A 15,675-nucleotide genomic window follows, 5' to 3' on the forward strand; every position below is an offset into this window, starting at 1 on the left:
ATGATTGTTTGGCAAAACAATAACATATAAGCTACTAAGTACTACTAGAAATTGCTTGCCAAACATACCCAATATCAAAGATGAAAGACGATGGCAGTTGACAAAGCTTATCAAATGTAGACCGTCGATTCGAGGCGGCTTAATCTGAACCCTCCAATAACCTTTCTGCGTCAACGCGTCCCGCATTACCGGTCCTGGCGCGTTTTCGCTTATCGTTCCTCCCATCCTCCACTGAGTCACTAACGAGTCGTGAAAATACAAATCACAACAACTCAGTTGGCTTGTTTATAAAAACTTTTAACCTCACACTCCTCAACTGCACAAGTTATCACGTAAGCTCACACGAACTCTGTATACATATACTACACAGAGAGAGAGAGAGGGAGAGGGACGGAGTTTCTGTAGGTTGGAGTAGAAATGGCGGGCGTGGGTCACGGTAACTCCGGCGGGCAATTGCCTGATTTCTCGGCTGTTCCGGCTCACGGAGGTCAGTTCATGCAGTACAACATATTTGGAAATCTATTTGAGGTCACGGCCAAGTATGGGCCTCCGATCATGCCAATAGGTCGCGGCGCATACGGTATCGTCTGGTATGTATAGGTTTACATATGTAATTTCTGAAGTGCGTATTATGTGTAGATGAAAGTGATTGCGAATCGGTGGTGGTTTTGTTTGTAGAAATTGATGTTTGTTTGGATTTTTGAAGCTCGTTGATGAACACGGAGACGCAGGAGATGGTAGCGATTAAGAGGATAGTGAACGCTTTCGATAATCACATGGATGCTAAGCGCACGCTTCGCGAGATTAAGCTGCTTCTACATTTTGATCACGAAAATGTGAGTGTTAGGTTAACTATTCGTTGTTGGTTACGGACGGAACCTTTAATCTGTGCAATTTTGGACTCCAAATGATTTATATAACCTTTCAGTTGTCTTTACTTTCACTATTACAAAACGTGATCATCATCTAATTTTGGAAAGTTGAAAGTGTCGCTTCGTGACAAAGGTTGATTATGCTATTTCCTCATTTAGGATCCAATAGGCTACGTAGCTGATTTCTGTTTTGTAATCGTAGTTTTCCTGTGGACGGACAAGTTTGGTAAAGAAATCTGTGACTCTTCGTCTGATTTTCAAAACATGGTTTCAAAATACAGAATCGGATACTTTGTAGGGCAAGGTTATGGCTACATATATTCCTGCGCAGAGTCTAAGGCCATGGAGAGAGCCTTGTCCACTGTGTTTGAGGTTTTATTATTTTGTTTGTCTCCCTCTTGCCTGCTACCTTTTATCAGTTGACTTCCATAGTTGACTTGGATTGTCGTGATAGAAACTCTAATTTCTCGGGAAGGAGCAGAGAATTACCTTTGTTGAAACAAATTCTGCATTTGATAACTCATACAAACATCAGATGCATGATCAATTGATCATGCAAGTTCTAGATTCTGTTTTTTTTTTAATTGTTTTTAAATGTGGGACTGTTATGTAAAACAGGTTTTAGCTATACGAGATGTGATTCCTCCACCTTTGCGGAGAGAATTCACTGATGTCTACATTGTCATGGAACTCATGGATACTGATCTGCACCAAATAATCCAATCCAATCAGGGTTTATCAGAGGAACATTGTCAGGTATTGTAGTTTTCTTTGAAGTTTTTATTCCACTCAGCATTGAACAGTCGAATATATGACATTGATTGTAATCTTATCTATCTTGTTCAGTACTTCCTGTATCAGCTTCTTCGAGGACTGAAGTACATACATTCAGCAAATGTTATTCATAGAGATTTAAAACCCAGCAATCTTTTGCTGAATGCAAATTGTGATTTGAAGATTGGCGATTTTGGCCTAGCTCGGCATACTTCTGAGAATGATTTCATGACTGAATATGTTGTCACAAGATGGTATAGAGCACCTGAGCTGTTGCTCAACTCTTCAGAGTATACTACTGCAATAGATGTGTGGTCTGCAGGTTGCATCTTTATGGAACTTATGAACAGAAAGCCTTTGTTTCCAGGGAAAGATCATATGCACCAGATGCGCTTACTGACAGAGGTAAGATACTAAGCAAATTAAAGTGGAGTTCAGGCCTTACTTTGAACTTAAAGCGGACTATATATGCGAAATATTAACAGAAAAGATGGATCGTATACAAGTGTCTTCAGCCCTTTTATTTAATGTTTAAGGCAGTATAATTTTTATATATTGTAGTAGAATTTTAGAGCTGTGATAGACAACACTATTCCACTTGTTTATTATTTGACAGAACTGTATTAACATCCATGCCAATTATTTTTGTATAGTTTTTCACATTCCTCAATCTGATGTAGCAGAAGTTTCTTACTCAGTGTTTTATGTTTTTAGCTTCTTGGCACACCAACCGAATCTGACCTTGAATTTGTTCGGAATGAGGAAGCAAGAAACTACATTCGTCGCTTCAATCCACATCCTCGACAGCCCTTAGCCACAGTTTTCCAACATGTTAATCCGGTGGCTATTGACCTGGTCGATAGAATGTTGACATTCGATCCTACTAAAAGGATTACTGGTAAGCTAAATATGCTATACCAGTTATTGCACTATGAAATTGAAAGTTGTCACCGCATCATGGTTCATTTATATGCTTTACAAATTAATTTAAGCTTGAGTATCTGTCTCGGTATGATTTACCTGATGGTTAGGTGAAACAAACTTCATTTGTGCTGTGTTTGGTACTTGTTAGCTGACTCAGAAATAAAAACTAAATTTTCTTGTAGCTGCACAGGGAGCCTGCATATATACAATAGTTTAGATGCTAAGAATTCCGAGTTTTTTCTTTTTTCTTTTGTCCTTTAGCACTTTCCTGTTAGGTTCGTCCAGATTAGACACAAGTATAGCTAATGATACATGTAAATATTACTATTTGTTTTACAAAAAATATATAGCCACTTACTCTGCCCAACTACGTGAATTTCCCTATGTGATGCTTACCCGAGTGCTTAAACAGAGAACTGATTATTGTCACTAAGGATCAGAGAACATTTGAATATGTTTTTTTCCTGCATCACATTTTCTCAAGTTTTGTTGGAGCTGATTTACCATGACATGCCTCGAAATGAAAGTCGTGTGAAATATTGATTCCCTAATTACAATTTCCTATCCTTCCTGAGTTCTAAAAGTAAAGCATCTGTTGGCAGTTGAAGAAGCACTAGCTCATCCTTATCTTGCAAGATTACATGATGTAGAAGATGAACCTGTCTGCCTTGAGCCATTCTCCTTTGATTTCGAGAACCAAAACTTGGGAGAAGAGCAGATGAAGGACATGATATACAAGGAGGCATTGAGACTAAATCCAGAATATGCGTAATACAAGTACAATTTTCATGCTTTGGTATACTCGTTATTATTTTAGTAGTCTCTATCAATCATAAGTATTGTTTGATTAAAAAGATTCAGAATCATGGAAAATTGGGAGTAGGGTAATTTCGCTTGTTAGTTCTCTTGAAATGTTTGTTAATTTCAAATTTCTTCTCGATGTAATAATATATACATATATATATTTTTTATAGTGAATCTAACAGTTGCATTACAATATTCCTAGAGGTCTTGGTTAATGGCTATAATTATATAACATGACCGCAATTGTTCTCAGACTCTCTGCTTGAACATGGCCAGTAGTGGGTGCCTACTTCGGTTATGGTGGATAGACCTTAGTCATGTATAGTCTGCAATTGATGTGACTGGATACCAATTCAGTTTTTTAATGAAAACAAATTACAAACTGAGCTGCTAAGACAACCATGAAGTTTAGCTTTCGCCTTGAGGTTTCATAAATGGTGTATCCTTTACAAAAATGGACTTTGTGTTAGATAATCAGAATCATTACATGGAGAGCCAAATCCGCAGTGTGGGAGTAAAAATATTTATCCTAGTTTATCGTCCAAAAAGACTTAACTCAAAGGAAGCACTATTCAGTATAATGGTTCCCTAACTCCTATTGCCAACTAGTGTACTGAACATCCCATTTCTGCATCCCGAACCGCCAGGTAGCAGTATATCGATAACAATACTGTGGCTATAAGGATATCCTTCTCCATGCTGACAATCTGAGAAAGAATCTGACAATAAACCAACATTTCCAAGTTCTATCCGTACATGTATTGTTACTGTGGAGGAGTTTTTACTCCTAGCAAAAACCTTGTTTCCATCAATAACCATCTTGGTAGCTTGAATGGCTGCTGATAATTCTCCCACCTCTGTATATTCTCTTCCAAAAACCGAAAGCAAAAAGGATGGAAAAATGGACTAATCCTCATCCTCAGTGATCAAGGCAAAGGAGAAAGGCTTGAACTTGTAGCCATCTGCCTGATAGAACTTACCTTGAAACTCTACCCAATGAAGACGCAGGGCATGGAGAAAAGCACTGAGACTCTCCATCATGAGGAGAATGAAGGCAGTTGCAAAGGTAAAAACACCCAACCCCACTAATCGGATGACAATATTGTCATACCTGTAATCAAAATAGTTTACAGCATCACGATAACTGCAAGAATACACAGCAATGCGAACAAATATACTAGAAATGCATATGTGCAGAGTGCAACAATTGGTCCTGACCGTTGATGTCTTAAATTTTGACTCTTTTTTTTCCCTTGAGATGATGTGGAGCAGGGCCATGTAATTCTAACAATTTGTTGCCTAACCAAACAAGAAGGATCGATTCTATGCATTATAAAATTGCCACTCTCTTAAACTCCATGGTTGACCTTAAGCAATACCTTTCAGCTTTCTGAATAGTTATTCTGAGGTGGTGGTGATGCACCAGCACATAATAGCATAAGGAGACTATAACTTGCAGAAACGAGAACATCGCTATTTCAAAGTACCTAAAAACTTGTAAGAGGAAGAGAGGACAGGCAGACAGGAATGACCAATAGTAGAGCCACAGACGCTAAACTATAGATTGCATGAACACGAAATCTCTCTTCAGAGGTTTCAATACATATCAGGCAAGTCTTTAAGCACTGAAAGAGAAGATAAGGGAAGAATACCCAAAAAATGTGCAGAAGAACAGCATGTTATATACTTAGAAGTCACTTACCCCCACGCAAGCAGGAGGACTTTCTCGTAGAATACAGTCGATAATTCTGAGTGTGCCAAGCTGTGAAAGTAATAACAAGATATCAACAAATCAATTATTACAGCAAGGAACTTGATAACCTAAGAGAACATGGCTATACCTTAAAGCCCAAAGTCGAAGGTAAGATGCAGTATTTGAAACAGCACCTAGAACAAACTCTATTGAGTGTATCATTTGGTGAACAAAAACCTCACTAAAATTGAACTCCTCGTGATGCTGCCTTGCAGAATCAGGTTCCACATCAAGATCCATCTCAGAAGTGCCAAGCATTCCATAAGTGCGACCTTGAAATCTCTAGAAAATATCATCAATAACAGAACCATTTAACTCCAAGCATTACATGTAAACTCCACATTTCATATTTATTGAACAAAAAATGAGTGCACCACGGAAGATTCTTGATTATGAGTTAAACTGATGTTCCAAAACAGGAAAAATGGGTCCAAACACCATGCGACAGCTCATACCAAGTATCATTTCATTGAATACTCGAAGAAAGTTTCAGATATGCAAAAAAAAAATAAAAATCCGGCCAAGTCATCTCTGCTGAGATAACAAAGGAACAAGTAGTCTGACAACATGGAAATTTATAATGGCATGAGCAATCTATATAATACTTGTATGCTAAGAGAAACAACAATGCCTCATTGATGAGGAATTGCATGACACATAAGCTACACAAAGTAATAGTCAAAAATCATGGTACCTCCAAATGAAGCTTCTTCAAGATAAAAGGTTTAGGGAAAAGCATCCATGGAACTGCAACTAAAGCCAAAAGCAACAATAGGATCTGCAAAGTTGGGTATCAATAGACCATAATGAAGATGCTGAGCAATATAATATACTCTATTCAATTAGCAATGACAGATAAAAGTGTCGATGCCAGGATACCATACCTGAAGTGGTCTCTGGCCCCAAAACAATTCATTCTCACCAAGATCATCAGTGGGACTTAAGAACATGTAGATCATAATATGATAAAGGTCCGCCTGAGAACCAGTACACCACTTAATGACAATGAGAAGTGATAGATACCCAAAGAGGCTGTTAAGAAATATCATCTGTGGCACAAACTGATACCTGACAACAAGACATGAAAAAAAGTTCTTTATTCACCAAAAGACCTAACAGAGGGCCCCCTGTTGGGTTGGTGCAGGAATGAAGGGAGGAACGAGAAAAAAAAGGGGAAAAGGGGGTGTAGACGATTGGAAGTGTATAAAAGAGGAAAACTGCACAGACGCACCGTATATCAAGTGAGCTGCCAAAGAATCGTGCATTGAAGTAACTTAATATGATTCCTAGATTCATATGGGTCACGCCCAACAAAATAGACATCTTCATTTTGAGAGAGTTCAGAAAAGGCAGCTCTGAACGACTTCCACGCCAACTGGGATCCACACCAAAAGGGTATGGATCTCTGTATTTGACTAAGCCAGCCGACTTAGCATCACTGATCAGGATGGAGAAAACAGGTTTCAAATATTACACAGATAAGTAACCAAATCTTTCAAGATAAAGAAAACTTCCAAACATATTATAACTGGATAGTGGAAGAAACTAAAAGCTTTTACTAAGTTTAAATGAGGAAAATGCTAAATCATCATACAACGTACACCTAAAAAGAGTGAATTCCCATGATCACAGCTAAGGAATTAATAAATCAACATTCAGCATCACAATACAAAAGCTAAAACAAAGTTTGATGGAGGACAAGAAAAGTGTACAGACAAAACCTAAAACCAACAGCTCTACTCAGTACAGAATCAGATTACCTTCAAATCCCTCTACCAAGTACAAAACCATTAAATGCAAACAATAATAGAATATTATGGTTTGTAAAAGGGGTTCATCAGCCACAATAGAAATATACAATATAAAGTCTCTAAACAGCCTAGAGGTTATAAATATCTTAGAGCTATCAAAATAAGCAATGTTACTGGATCAAGCTAATAAAATCAATGGCTGACGAACTTCACAGTTAATGAAAATAAAAAGGTTCATTTTAGCTTCAGCGGTCATGAAGTCTAAAACCCAAGATCAATAAGTAAAATAATCATGTGACAGGTAAAAAGACAAAAAATATTCCTTGCTGACTGTGTCTGAGACCTATCGCCATCATTATCATATGAGATCTAGCAAAAAATAAATAATACATACCTGCACGAAGCGTCACGGCATTTGTAAGCAGATCCACCGAATATATGGAAAGGCACAGAAAAGAACTCATTGTAAATCAGCCCACAATAAATTGAAAAAAATGCCATCAAAAGAATAATATAACGCCCGCCAAACAGCATCTCCATAAAGCTCCCAAGTTTCTGACCAGAATGAAAAATAATTATATAAATAAAAATCTCCAAAAGTATATAGGCCACTCTCCAGCATTCCTCTGGTTGAACATCAGGGTCATGAAAATTGCTGTTTTAAAGAAATAACTGTAGTGTGTCGGAAAGAGCAGACACAAATGAGGGCAGAGCCCCTACCGTGGTTATGACTGGTTAAAGGGTTACACAAAAAATTCAGCTATGTTCCTCGTCTGTCATAATCTAGATTTTCCTATTAAAATATTTTGATTAAAAAGACAGGTTAATTATAGTAATCTGAAAAAAAGTATTCATTTTTTTATTTGTAAACAACAAACAAAAAATTGAAATGGGAGCACAAACAATGTGATGGAGATGGGATAATTCTTAATACAAAATGCAAACTAAATATGTTATTCAATTATTTATTCATTAGCGTGATTTTCAAACTGCTCTCAATAGAAGAACATCCAGCCTTTGCCAAGTCAAAGTGCTTCTTCTAATAGGACAGTTCCCCCATAAGCTACACTAAAGAGATTGAAAGCAACCATACCTGAGTTCTAAGCTTACTTTCACGAGCTATAAGGATCAATGCTCCTAACAACAAGCATATTCCATGACCCCAATCGCCAAACATCACCGCAAAAAGAAATGGAAATGTAATAACAGTGTAGACTGCTGGGTTTGCTTCTTGGTACCTAGCAACACTGTCAAAAATATCATTGAATCAGAATGCTGAAAAGTTCTATCAGTCGAGAACAATGTTACAGAGCAATCAACTACATAGATGTTCCTGAAAATCAATGCATTTACTTGATTAATCAAACAATAGATGGCACCAACAAGCAATCCAACTCTGACATATGGGTTAAGTCTCAATAAGAACCATATATGTTCTGCATGGTTTTCAACATAATTCCCATAAGTTAAACACTTATGACATGAATATTTACACAACTTCCTGGCTTTTTAGAAAAATTAAATTAAAATGCAAGAAAATACTCTTTATCTTTCATCCTGCCATGAGTCCATGACTTCTAATGTTGCCCATTATAAGCTCAACATGGGACTAGTTACTACCAAAATCAACCACAAAGATATAGTTTTCGCTCCATAAAACCGGTAAAATTATGACAGAATACATTTCTTATACGGTAGCCATGATTATTACTATTTACAAGAAAGAACAAAGCAAACAATTTGTTCCGTCCGTGATTGCAGAGCACACTCACCCATATGCATCAACAATTTCCTGATAAGCATTTGTGAAGCAGTTCGTTCTGAAAAAGGTAGGAGGAGATTCAATGGCATCCATCTCATGAAATATTACGCCAACCTGTGAATTGCTGTCAAATGTAGCACGCCGCAGTGCCTCTTGAATCTGATTAAACATAAAGGTTTCCCTTTAACAAAAAATTCAAGGTTGCAGATATCTCCAACTGAGAATGATAATATCACAATAAACAAACTGAGAAGCATAAACACATGTGAACAAGAATGCAATAATCGCAAGCCTCTTTTTGAACATCAGGTGGTGAGGTATGATAATTACCTGGGCTTTTGCAAAAATGGGGCACCAGCCCTCCCCAACAAGACATTTTTTTGTAACATCAAAGTTCAGCGTATTTAATGTATCATAAATGGCTTTTTCCTTTCTTACCTGGGGAAGAAAAGTCATCAGGGCATATCAAATGCTAGATATACTAAAAGTCACCCATATGCACAGGGCAGAAAAATACAGCGACTATTACTAACCAGGTTCATCCATTTTGGTAGATGGACTCCAATGGAAGAAAGGGCATTATTTCTATGGCGAATCCCAGCATCCAATGTAGCTTCCAAATCAGAAAGGCGTGACAAAACCTGCAATAAGGAACTTGAACTTTCAACCAAAAAATGGAGAATTTGTGGAAATTATAATCTATAACTGCACAATGAAGAAATTTTAGCACATATTTGCAGCAGAGCTATAATAATCGAATTAAACCACTTCCAAAAATCCGGAACTGCATATAAGAGATGAAAATTCACAATTTTAGCTTGTCTGTCCCAAAAATCAAATGTGTAATTGTATATCAATCAGACCTTTTAATAAGCATGCCCCTTGTGTATGATTGCTTAAAATTAGTCTTCAAAGTATGAAATGTAAAATAGTTAACCTCTGTCCAGCATACTTACTTCTCTAGTTATTTGCCTCTGCTTCGTTACATCTTCGGGAACAGGATAGCAGTTTGCTCCAAATGCCTCACAAATTTTCAAAATCTTTGTTCTTGCCTGCTCTCCAGAGAAAAAAACCACAAAGACTATTTTTTCAACCTGCAAAGGCAAAGTAAATACAAGTAATTAATAAACAAATAGACATATAACCTTTTTTCTAAATGCAATGAGATAAACTGGGCAAGCAAGCACAGATACAGCAAAGGAAACACAATCAGAAGAAGTGGTAAAAGTAAAACATTAAACATATTCCAGTGATAAACATAATCCACAAAAAAATTATAAAGAGCAAAGCCACCAAAAAATTATAAAGAGCAAAGTAGTGATAAGGAAGAACCATTTCAGTTGAAACGGGATCCATGATCTCTTCATCAGCAGGTGACTGATTGAAAAGCATATTGCCCCTGGTAGCACGAAATAACATCCTCTCAAACCGGAGAACTTTTGAATTACATATAATCCCACTGATGAATCTCAAACCAGATTGGTTTGATGGTCCGGGCCTCATTTCCTATATTATCCATTACCAATGATGAGTGAAACAGCACTAAAACAATCTGTGAAAGGGAGCGTTCCCAATGACGTGTTGAACAATTACCTGTTCCAGTAATGATGCCATTTCAATAAAACCATTACTTGAGTACACATTCTCATCCAATTCTGTTTCGTCTGCAACCATGTGATTGTTACTTGATACAAGAAAGGCACTTGCCTGCAATAGGTGTCAGAAAGGATATGAATGATGAGTTGAAAGGAAATATAAATCAAGAATTCAAGCAAAGGTAATTAATTTAAAATTCCGGGAAAAAAAAACACGAAGTTTAGGAAGAAATGACGTTGTCAAAGTAAGAATGATGTCATGTAAACACTCAATAAAATTAACTCCTACACTGTCGAGTTTTTGTTTTCATTTTCATACTGTCCCCAGGATCAGAAGTTTAAGGCAAATAATTCTACCTTTTGCAAGACCATCTTGAACTCTAATAGCTCATTGTACGTTTGTCTGAGTTTCTCGCTATTTGAGTTCATCTCGATGAGCTCATGTTCATGTTCAGCAAGTCGTATCTGAAAATGGGATAACACAATAGATAATTAGACTCCAAAACAATAATGAATGAATGAATGAGTCATCTAATTGGACAGTTCCTCTATGTTCGAGTTTTTCCTGACCCTGGAGAAAAGGAACCAAGGCCAAGAAAAATCGAATGTCAGTAGAACAAGAGTGAAGTTATATGAAGGGACCTCTAATTCCTCCAACTCAAAGTCTGGCTCCAAAACAGGGCGTATAGGAGATAGTACCCCAGCTTTATTAATTTGATCCTTTAAAAACCGTAGCTTTCTTGACATTTCTCCACATCGTTTTACCTGTGAAAGCCCCCAAATATTAAAATAGCTAAAGTAAATAATTATCAGCAATTACAAGTAACACTATTTTCAGCAATGATATTGACCATCAGAGAAAATAGAAAATTTCAAGAGAAAAAGATCAATAAGCTCAGATGTATAAGTAGACCACTTTGGCTAACAAGTAATGGAGTCCAAAAAGTTCAGCTCAAAAAAATAAAGTCCAAAATGTTCGTTTGGCTTAGTCACATATAGAGGGGGAAAAAGTAGCCAGAGAAACAAACCATATAAGACAACTTCTTTCCAAGTCACATGATCATTTTTAATTTTTAAGAAACATTTGGAAAGGAAGCTCATAGAGGAGCTTCATTTGTCATGTTTTTATTAGCATCATGCAGAAACATAGAAACTGACCAACGTAAGAGAGCATTCACAAGGAAGGCCAATCCATACTGAAAATAATAATCATCTTAAGGTTTCCAAAAGCTCCATATGCAACACAATGAGCATTTCATACATACAAAATCCCGAACAATACATCCAAGAGTAAGAAAGATGTTACTGTCATACTTATAATCAGATGCGATGAGTAGATACTAGATACCTGATTAACAAATGTTCGCTGGAAAGGGCTTTTATCATCGTTTAACTGATAAATGGAAAAGAAAAGAAAAGAAGGAAGATATTAGTGAGCCAGAATACTACTGAGAAGTATAGGGTAAAAGGACAACTAGCATGCTCAGCAACTTTGGAAGTCAAAGAGAAATGAAAGTTCAAGTTCAATGGACACCCACAGTCTTGCTATGGGAAACTATACCACAAGGCATAAGAATATTACCAATAAATCCCCAGATGAACCCCTCCCCATCCCCACCCAGAAAAAAAAACAGCTTTATCATGTGGAATGTTACAAGGTCAAGATTCCCAACCAAGTGAATGGAAATGCAAGACATGAGAAGGTGATTCATTCACTGTGTTGAAAGCAAATCAGCAGACCACTATTCTGTTCAGTGCAACTTGTGGCACCCAGGGGCAAAGCCTCACTTGCTTGGGTCCCTCAAAATAATTTAATTAAACCTATTTATATATATAGTAAATTACAGAAAGACCCCCTCAATTTTCAATATAGACCCCCTATCAAATGGTTGAAACAAGAAGACATGTGACAATTATTAATTATCCTATTTTATAAACTTTTGATTTTTAATATTATTTTTCGTACTTTCGAAGGTATAATTAGTAGATAATCCAAAAAAAATTCCAAGGGCGCTGCCCCCGGACCCCCGCTTCACTTTACCAACCATGACATAAAATCGTCATGTGTCTGTCCTTGGCAATCCCCTCGTATTATTCCCTGGCTTCGCCCCTGGTGGCAACTAACAGCCTGATAGCCTCCAAACAGTACATGGTTTATCCCTTTCTGGTAGGAACCCAATACATATTCTTGCCTAAATAAGATCATTATTATTTTGGACAACAGAATTCAAAGAGTTCAATCCCATAAATTCATTATGATTCTCCAAATTTCAATCATTCTAACCAGATCCATCAAATATAAAGAACCCAAAACCCAAAACCAAAAAAGAAACCAGTAACACAATCAAATTTTATACAACCAGCTATGTCTAGATGTTTCAAGTTCTCTAAAAAGTCTTAACCGCATAGAAACTAAAGTGAGGTAGTGAGGTGCCAGTCAATTGCAATAAATTGACAAAAGAGATAGCAATATTCTAAATTGAAAGACTAACACTCAACTGATAAACGTATAACTCCAAACAGTGATTGGCATGCAAATCCCCCTCTAATTTTTCAATATTGTCACATCAACCAAAAATAACGAACCGATCCCAAAGCCATTGCAATACAATGAAACAAATATGGATCTGAGTTGCCACACTTACATCACGGAATTGGAGGAGTCCGAGTTCGCCGAGGTAGGATATGGCCCGGTGAGCGGACTCGACTGGCATGATGAGCTGGACAAACGTCATCTTCTCGGACCTCATCAGATCCATCGGCGGCAGGTTCTCGACAAACCGCTCCATTTTGTTGAGAACCAAACAGAAAACGGAATCTAACTCTATCGTATCTCTGGATCTTGGTGTCCCTCAGATCTGAAAGTGTATGCTAGTGAGCGCGTGTTTTTACGCTGGTGGTATTATTTCAGTTTTCTCATCGCAACTGCCATGGCTGTCATTAGACTCGGTAATTTGGCTTCCGCCTTTGGTTGGCAGGGAATGAAAGAAATGTCAATCGAGAAAAGCGAACTAATTCAATAACAATAACGTTTGTGATTTGTGAATTAAATACGGTCAAATTCAACGGGTTTGCGACTTTGCGTAACATCGCTGATTGGGCCCCCATTGCGGTGTTGGGCCTCAAAACCCCACTGCTGCTGAGTCTATGACATTACTTACTGTCTATTAGCAAAAACCGACTTGAATATTAAAAAATTTGCTCCTTCAGAGTTTTTTAATTAGGGCGTATAATATGCAAAGAATGACAACATGGTGCATAGAGATTTATTAAACAAACCTATATATGAAGGTGGGTTAGTATGTCGTTGGGCAACCGATGGAGGACTTGGTTTGTGCCTCTGATTAAGGTGATCGTCATGTGCATGATCGGGCTTCGTGAATAGGATAAGCCAAAAGCTTTAAAGCTCATTTGGTGAGGCGGTCCCGTTGCGTAACCGTCAGCTTTGTGGCACCGCTCTACCAAACTACCATCAAAAATCAGTGTTACCGTGGGTTGACTGTAAATTGACAAATAAAAAGCTCCAAATCTATTGTTGGACCGCTCAATTTTTTTTTTTGTTTTTTTTTGTTTTATAAAAAAAATTAATAATACACCTCATAGTTTTTTTCACAACTTTTAAACTAACTTGAAAATCAATATAACCGACGGAATCGCATCCATCTACCAACGAAACCTATAGAACCTTATCCATCGGCTTAATATATATAGTCAAGTGAACTGGGCCTACAATTTGAATGCACCGTAGCCAACGGCTTCCAAAGTCCAAACAAACACGGAGTAATAAGGTCCAAAATCCAATTGCCGAAATATAAGGCCTGGGCCTTGGATTTGGATCTGTAAAATCCAAAGAAGCCCGTACATGAATAATTATGCAACCGACAGAGGATAATTGATTCTTTCTTTGGAATCGGAATCGGAATTGGAATCGGAATCCTGATTCATCGACAATTTCCTGCCATCTGATTTTGTCCGTTAACAAAAATTCTCTACATCATTAGTGGAGATAGTTTAGATTTGGGCCTTATGATCTGTGGTTTGTGGCTGTTGATATTTAGTGCCTTGATATGAATTGCCATGACATGATCTTATGGAAGTTGAGAAAATCCAGCATTTTCTTATGGAATGAAGACATGATCTTATCCAGAGGTGGTTGTCGTTATCAGTTCCGGATTTAGGTGCAACTAGGTGAATACCCGCGCTACGAGTGACATGGATCTATATACATTAAAATTTTAAGATTTAATGTGTTCTAGATTTAATAATTTTTGTTGGAAATTCTGTAATTTTATGTCAATCCTAAGCCCATACAAAGATAGCAGGGATTTTTCATTCCATTAATCAGAATGTAAATATTTGATGGTGGAAGAAGGACAGATAGACAAAGTGTTTGAAGAATAATACTTTCTTACTGGATCTTCCGATTGTTACATTCTTTTATACAGCTATACAGCTCCTATAACTTCTCCTAATTATGGTTACAATAATTATGATTACAAATCACTCCTATAATATAGGACACTAAATAAGTAAAGCCAACACTCCCCCTCAAGTTGGTGAGTAGATATCATACATTCCCAACTTGGACAAGAATCCTTTAAACACACGACTTGATACAGCTTTCGTCAAAATATCAGCTAGCTGATTTTCTTTAATGAAGAACCGATCAATTTCAACATGTTTTGTTCTATCGTGCTGAACCGGGTTGTGTGCAATACTACGCGCAGCTTGATTATCACAAAACAACTTTATTGGCTGAAAATTTAAATAGCCCAAATCTCTCAACAAATATCGGATCCATAGTACTTCACATATCCCAAGCGCCATCGCTCGATACTCTGCTTCTGCGCTAGATCGAGCAACTACATATTGCTTCTTACTTCTCCATGTGACTAGATTCCCACCAACAAATGTGAAGTAGCCTGTCGTCGATCTACGATCATCTATTGATCCTGCCCAGTCTGCATCTGTATAGCCTTCAATTTTGTGATGAATATTTTTCCTAAATAGTATTCCTTTCCCAGGACTTCCTTTAAGATACCTCAATATTCTCATGATTGCATTCATATGTTGCTCTCCAGGATTATGCATGAATTGGCTTACAACTCCAAGAACATGTGCCAAATCTGGTTGCGTATGTGACAAGTACAACAATCGGCCGACTAAGCGCCGATATCTCCCTTTATCTGTGGGTACTTGGTTTGGTTCTATTCCAAGTTTTAGCCCCTCCTCTAATGGTGTATCAATCAGTTGGCAAGCTTCCATCCTTGTATCCTTCAATAAGTCAAGTATATATTTTCTTTGAGACAAGAAAATGCCAACCTTACTTCTGGATACTTCAATTCCCAAGAAATACTTAAGGAAACCAAAGTCTTTCATCTCAAATTTCGTAGACAAATATCGTTGAAGGGCCACCCTTTTAGATTCATCATTTCCTGTG

General features: G+C 37.4%; 2 protein-coding genes across 2 annotated transcripts; one reads left to right on the forward strand and one right to left on the reverse strand.

The window, feature by feature from the left end:
* The first annotated feature begins 243 nt into the window (after positions 1-243).
* LOC120008327 (mitogen-activated protein kinase 3-like) lies at positions 244-3,569 on the forward strand. Its single transcript, XM_038858690.1, has 6 exons — positions 244-590; positions 707-836; positions 1,491-1,628; positions 1,719-2,051; positions 2,361-2,544; positions 3,173-3,569. Exons 1-6 carry the CDS (start codon positions 418-420, stop codon positions 3,340-3,342), a joined length of 1,128 nt encoding a protein of 375 aa, XP_038714618.1. The 5' UTR covers positions 244-417; the 3' UTR covers positions 3,343-3,569.
* Positions 3,570-3,762: 193 nt separating this feature from the next.
* On the reverse strand, positions 3,763-13,250 carry LOC120008311 (V-type proton ATPase subunit a1). Its single transcript, XM_038858689.1, has 18 exons — positions 12,881-13,250; positions 11,584-11,628; positions 10,878-11,000; positions 10,593-10,700; positions 10,234-10,347; positions 9,973-10,146; positions 9,597-9,734; positions 9,174-9,281; positions 8,971-9,078; positions 8,651-8,799; positions 7,972-8,125; positions 7,273-7,433; positions 6,359-6,565; positions 6,012-6,195; positions 5,822-5,905; positions 5,216-5,409; positions 5,077-5,136; positions 3,763-4,485 (listed from the first exon to the last, which is right to left on the reverse strand). The coding sequence occupies exons 1-18, from the start codon at positions 13,022-13,024 to the stop codon at positions 4,281-4,283; spliced, it is 2,460 nt and encodes an 819-aa protein (XP_038714617.1). The 5' UTR covers positions 13,025-13,250; the 3' UTR covers positions 3,763-4,280.
* Positions 13,251-15,675: the final 2,425 nt, after the last annotated feature.

The sequence above is a fragment of the Tripterygium wilfordii genome, chromosome 2 (genome assembly GCF_013401445.1).
Source record: "Tripterygium wilfordii isolate XIE 37 chromosome 2, ASM1340144v1, whole genome shotgun sequence".
NCBI classification, from domain to species: domain Eukaryota; kingdom Viridiplantae; phylum Streptophyta; class Magnoliopsida; order Celastrales; family Celastraceae; genus Tripterygium; species Tripterygium wilfordii.